The sequence below is a fragment of the Microtus ochrogaster genome, chromosome 24 (assembly GCF_000317375.1).
Source record: "Microtus ochrogaster isolate Prairie Vole_2 chromosome 24, MicOch1.0, whole genome shotgun sequence".
In the NCBI taxonomy this organism is placed as follows: domain Eukaryota; kingdom Metazoa; phylum Chordata; class Mammalia; order Rodentia; family Cricetidae; genus Microtus; species Microtus ochrogaster.
Genome location: NC_022024.1, coordinates 14,963,146 through 14,969,065, shown reverse-complemented (window position 1 = coordinate 14,969,065; position 5,920 = coordinate 14,963,146). Strand labels below are relative to the sequence as shown.

At 38.6% G+C, this 5,920-nt stretch overlaps 1 protein-coding gene across 9 annotated transcripts in view; it reads left to right on the top strand.

Moving 5' to 3' along the window:
- Osbpl8 (oxysterol binding protein like 8) overlaps nt 1-5,920 on the top strand; it is a 138,633-nt gene that overhangs the window by 61,463 nt on the left and 71,250 nt on the right. For 6 of the 9 annotated variants that reach the window (XM_026784481.1, XM_026784476.1, XM_026784482.1 and 3 more), the window contains one exon: nt 5,310-5,447. In XM_026784481.1, the coding sequence (XP_026640282.1) occupies nt 5,357-5,447 (91 nt within the window). In that variant the 5' untranslated portion in view covers nt 5,310-5,356. The remainder of the gene's footprint in view (nt 1-5,309; nt 5,448-5,920) is intronic. The other 3 variants (XM_026784483.1, XM_026784479.1, XM_013350352.2) reach the window with 1 other exon arrangement.

The following is a 5,920-nucleotide window of genomic DNA, read 5'->3' as shown; positions in this document are numbered from 1 at the left end:
TGCCTCCCAAGTGCTGGGATTAAAGGCGTGCGCCACCACCACCCGGCCCAGGCAATGTTTAAAAGAATACAGTTTGTGTGTTGTTATTTTGGGGCATAAGCTAGCCAGGCGGCCTGGAGCCGGGCTGTGGGAAGAGGCCCGCAGCTCCTACTACAACTCTTCGTTGCAAGCGATCTCTGTCCTTTGGAGTTCAAGGAAAGGGACCAAACAAGATAATGGCAGAAGTTCTTCATAATGAGATTTTTGTCACTGCTGTCATTCTAGAGAGAGGGTAGTTGGTGGCATGAGTATGATTACATACATTATGTCATAATGAAACCCATTATTTTCCACAAGTAGTATATTTTAGTAAAAAGTAGACCATAAATAATCTTTGGTCTGTGTTAGTTGCTTTTCTCCTCAAATACTGGTTAGAATATATTTTTAACTTTTTAATAGGATGATAATAAAGTAATGCACTAACTTTTAAAATTGCAACAGTTCTTACTGTTTAAAATATGTTGCACATTAAATAGCAATGTTATCAGGTAGTGGAGAATTTTAAAGTAGAGCATAAATCCTTTTTACCCAGTTCTTTATTTTGCCAAGAATATTTTTAAATCCTAAAAAGCCTCTACGGATTACTGTATCCTATCATTACCATAATCTCCAAAGAGAAAGACTCGTAAACGTTTAGGTTGACATACAGGTTTCTTAGGCACCTTATCTTGGCTTCCATGTAACCTACGGACAAACCTCAGAACTTGGAAAATTCTTGAAGTGTTTAAATTAAATTCAGGAACTAAGGAAAGTGATAGATTCACACCTTGTACAGTAACCATAATATTAATTATTCCGCTGTGATTTCTGTTAAGTAACAGGAGCTGCAAAGTAGGCTACTTGCACTATAAGTGGAACCAGCAGAGGGCACTGTAATGTCACCGTTGGCCGGTGAATCCCTTGACAGAAACTACACTGCAATGGCAAATAGCTTTTGAGTTATTTAGCAAATGTTTATCAGTTGCGTCGGTGTTACACACAACAACAAAGTCATTATGCTTCTTAAGCTTCTGTACTCTTCTCCTGTGCACTTTCTATAGGACATTGAATGATTTGTGTTATGAGAGCTCCCTTTGTCTGTAAATGGTTAATGCTTGTAAGTGAGTTGAGACAGAACAGAGAGGAAGATGGGCTTTCTGTCTTGCTGCGAAACACTCTGAAAGAAGAGATTGCTTGAGATCTGGGCATGATGGCACAAGTTTGTAATTCCAGCATCTGACAGTTTCCTGTAAGATGTAAGGAGGCAGACAGACTGGAGTGTGCGAGTTCTGTACAGTTTGGGTTCTGTGTTGAAATCGTGTCTCCAAAAATCACATGACCATTGAGTTGGGAAAAGGTGAACTGAACTGTTCCCTGTGAGTAGAGTTATTTAAGATACACACCTGTGCATTAGATACTAAAGCATGCTTTAATCTACTCCTTTTCTCTAACTTGTGGCCTTTCCCATGCATGACGGCTATTTTGTTTATCTTATTTTTATTTTTCACTTAAAAAGTATTGTTTTTTCAAATTTAAAAAATTTTAATTGCATATGTATCTCTAAGATTTTTAATCTAACATTAATTGTGTGTGTGTGTGTGCGTGCATGCACGCGCGTGTGTGTTAACATTTGTGTGGTCAGTGTGCTTTTGGAGGTCAGAGGACAACATGCAGGAGTCAGTTCTCTTGTCTCACTATGTGAGTCCTGAACTTGGGTCATCAGGTTTGGCGGCAAGTGCCTTTACCACCGAGCCGCCTCTCTGGTCCCTGTATTCCTAAGTTTTGCTTGTTTTTCTTTTTTATTTCTTACTTGTTTCTTTTCTGATATGAGAGATTAAATCCAGGACACCTCTTTTATGCTAGCCAGGTGCCCTCCTTATTTTTAAAGCACTGTTATCATAGTATATGTAAGATGTTGAGAACTTGATTTTGTAGTTGTATTTTTCTGGTTCTTCTGTGCTGTTTGATCCAGATATAGATGCCATATACCAGTCTAGCTTGTGCTTGTTCCTCAGGTTATCAGCCCATCTTGTTGTTTTATCTTTATGAGACAGTCTTACTGTGTAGACTGCCTTTGCCCTCCATGTATGGGATTAACAATGCACGCCACACACCTGGACAACTCATTTAAATATTTTATTTTAGAATTATTATCGTTGCTTTATTTTATGGGTATGTGTGCTTCGCCTGCATGCATGTCTGTATACCTGGTGCCAGCAGAGGTTCAGATGAGGGTGTTGGTACCCCAAGAACTGGAACTACAGATGGTTGTGCGTTGTCATGTGTATGTATGGGGATTCTAACCCAGGTTGTCTGCAGTGCAATGAGTGCTCTTATCTGCTGAGCTGTTTCTCCAGTGCTCCTCACCCCACTTCATTTTATTTGGAACTGGTAAGCACTTAAGTGGTTTTTTTTTTTGTTGTTTTTTTTTTTTTTTTTTTTCGAGACAGGGTTTCTCTGTAGCTTTGGAGCCTGTCCTGGAACTAGCTCTGTAGACCAGGCTGGTCTCGAACTCACAGAGATCCGCCTGCCTCTGCCTCCCGAGTGCTGGGATTAAAGGCGTGTGCCACCACCGCCCGGCAGCACTTAAGTTTTTTGAAGGTTTTTCTTTTCTTTTTTTTTTTCTGAACAGTGTTGTTTGAAAATTCTTACTCATGTCTCTTAGAATACACGGGAGTTTTTCTAGGTAGTATAAGAATAAGATGGTGTTACATTCATCAAGTATGTGCTAGTCCCAAGTTATTCCCCAAAGTGCCAGTATCATCCTGTACTCCAGCAGTGTCCAAGATCTTGATGATCCTGTCTTCCTTATTTGGTATTATCAGGTTTGTTAATTTTTTTGGTTCTGGCAACTATAAAATATCCTACCGTGAAACTGATTTCCATCACCCTGATTATTAAGCAGAGGGACTATTTTCATGTGCTTACTGACATTTTCATTTTCTGCAAAATGCTGTTCAGTTCTCCCTTCTATTTTTCTGTGATGCTGTTGGTCTTTTCTAATTGATATATAGGAGCTATAGATTGAAAACACTTTAGACACAACCTTTGTTAGCTTTATGGCTATCAATATATTCTCCTGCTCAGTGTTTTTTCAGTTTCGTTATGGGATTACCTAATGACTGAATTCCCAATTTTAATGTTGTAGTGCTAGTATTTATTAAGTCCTTTTTAATTAGTGTTATTATATCTTTGTATAGGGATTACTACCTGCCCCAAATCTATATAAATACTCTGTTTTAAAAGTTTTCAAGTTTTGTATTTTCATTTGTTTCCTTAATTTTCATGGGAAATTGCTCGTGTGTGCTGCAATGAAGGAATGGACTCTGTTTGTCTGGTATGCCTGATCAAGTATCCTAATGCCTTGTCTTTCCTCTGTTATGTTTGTGGACTACACATATGAAGGGATCATGTTGTATAAATGACTTAGTTTTTGTGCATTCCTACTATTAATTACAAATCTATTTATTTTTTAATCAACAAAACAAACCAGATTTAGTAGCTCGAGGAACCAAAATATATACTTTATGATGGTGAAGCTTCATAGCAATAAGAAAGCTAGTTTGATTGGCTTTGAAGTAAAATTTTATCACATACCTTTAGTGTAACAGGAAAAGCAGTATCTTCAGTGTGTCAGGAAGCAAATCAGGATTAAACATGGGGAAATGAAGCAGACAAAAATCTTGTGTCATGAAATTTAAATTCTAGTGGAGGAGAAGAGAGGCGATAGTTAAATATTTCCGATGGTGATACGGGCTACCATGGAAATCATGGTGACAGACAATAGCTTGAGATGGGCGGAAACTAACACATAGAGATCCATGAATTGTGCTTTATTAAAACCAAGAACCTGTTTATCAGCAAACACCATGAAGAAACCAAAAGACTTTTCCAAACAGATAACATTTGAATACAGAGAGCAAGCAAGAGGAAACTATAAATAAAAATCTGGGCCAGAGTATTCCTGATAGAAGGAATGAGAAACAGGCCCCCAGGGCTAGAGAAATGGCTCAGCAGTTAAGGGAGCTTTTCTTCCAGAGGTCCTGAGATCTGTTCCCAATATCCACATTGTTGGCTCACAACCACCTGTAACCCTAGCTCTAGAGCAGCAGTTCTCAGCCTGTGGGTCATGACCTCTTTGGTTGTCTAAAGACCCTGTCACGTTGTCCCATATCAGATATTTACATTATGATTCATAACAGAAAAATTGCAGTTATGAAGTAGCAACCAAATAATGTTCTGATTGAGGTCAGCACAACATGAGGAACTGTATTAAAGGTTCACAGCATTAGGAAGGTTGAGAACCACTGCTGTAGAGGGATCTGACACCCGATTCTGGCCTCCATAGGCATCCACGTACTTGTGGCATACATTCACATCGATACAACACACATTAAAAAATAAATTTTAAAAAGAAATAAAACAGGCTCAGAAAATTGCAAGATAGCATTTTTAAGGAAAACTGAGGTGGCCCTTATTTCAGGAACCAAAAGGAGGTTGAAAAGATACGAAGGTGCTGACCCTTTGGCTCTTGAGGCAATGGATTTATTGTAAGGGGAGCTCCTCCCCCACCCCTCTTTTCTTTTTACTAGGGATGAAACCCAGGACCCTTCCCAGGCTAGCATCATTGCTATATCCGAGCTGTGGAGACTAACTGAAACAGTCTCACTAAGTTGCTAAGGCAGACCTTGAACTTTAACACTCTATAGCAAGGGTAGAACTTGCAACAAGTGCTCCTAACTGCTGAGCCATCTCTCTAGCCCCTATCAGGGGGCCTTTTGAAGATAGACTTTGAAAACTAGGACGAATGTGAGTCTTGCCTATTATGTGCTGATCTTACTATTTGCCATCAAAAATTAGAAACCAGAGTAGAAATTCAGTTGAATATACAGTTTGGTTTCCACCAGCCACTGATTTGTAATGAATACTGCTGTACATCTTCCCTTATACTTTTGACCATTTGTGTCTCTTCTCTGAGATGACTTGTCTTTCCCTGTTATATTGACAGATGATGAAAAGTTAATGTTACCCTGTGAAAGATACGCAGTAAACCATAGGGGCCCTACCAGTTGATACACACAATGTCTATAATCTGTTTATTTAACTGAGACTTACGTGTCTATTCCTCTTGGATTTATAGTATCTGAACATAAAAACAAAATGATTATGCAAGCTTACTAAAGTTATAAGATTAATATAATCATAGAGGAATTTCAGTTTTATTCAAATTATTAGTTATGCTACAAAACCTATGGCTTTAATGGTAATTACTTTTCTTTTCTTTTCTTGAGCTGTTGTAGCAAACAGTGAGGAACCTCAGCATTTGACCCCAGGAAAGATGAGTCAGCGCCAAGGGAAAGAGGCATACCCAACACCAACTAAAGATCCGCACCAGCCCTCTCTCAGTCCGGCAAGTCCGCACAGCCAGGGTAAGAAGCCTCAGGCTTGAGTTCTTGTCCGTCCGCAGAAGCCCGACATTCGTTGTCCACACTGCATTTCCATCTGGATTTGTGCAGATTCGCTGCTGTTGTTTATTTTGCTTGGATCTTTGCAACAGACTTAGTACACCTTCCTTTCTACTTATTCCACTCCGCTTAGATTCAACAACACATTTTGTTCGTTGTCTCATTCTTGTAAACCAGGAATTCTTTTACTTTTTGGTCTTAAGGCCTCCTTACATCCATAAAACATTGAAAATTTCCAAGAGGTTCTATTTATATGAATTGCAATTGTTGATATTTACTATAATAACAACTAACCCTGTGGAATTAGGAAATGTTTTTTATTAATTGAATTAAAACAATAAACACATGTTAATATTGATGAAGTTGTATTTAACATCACTTCATGTACTTTTGTGTTGGGAATTTACAAAATTCTCACTACAAGCTATTTTGAGTAC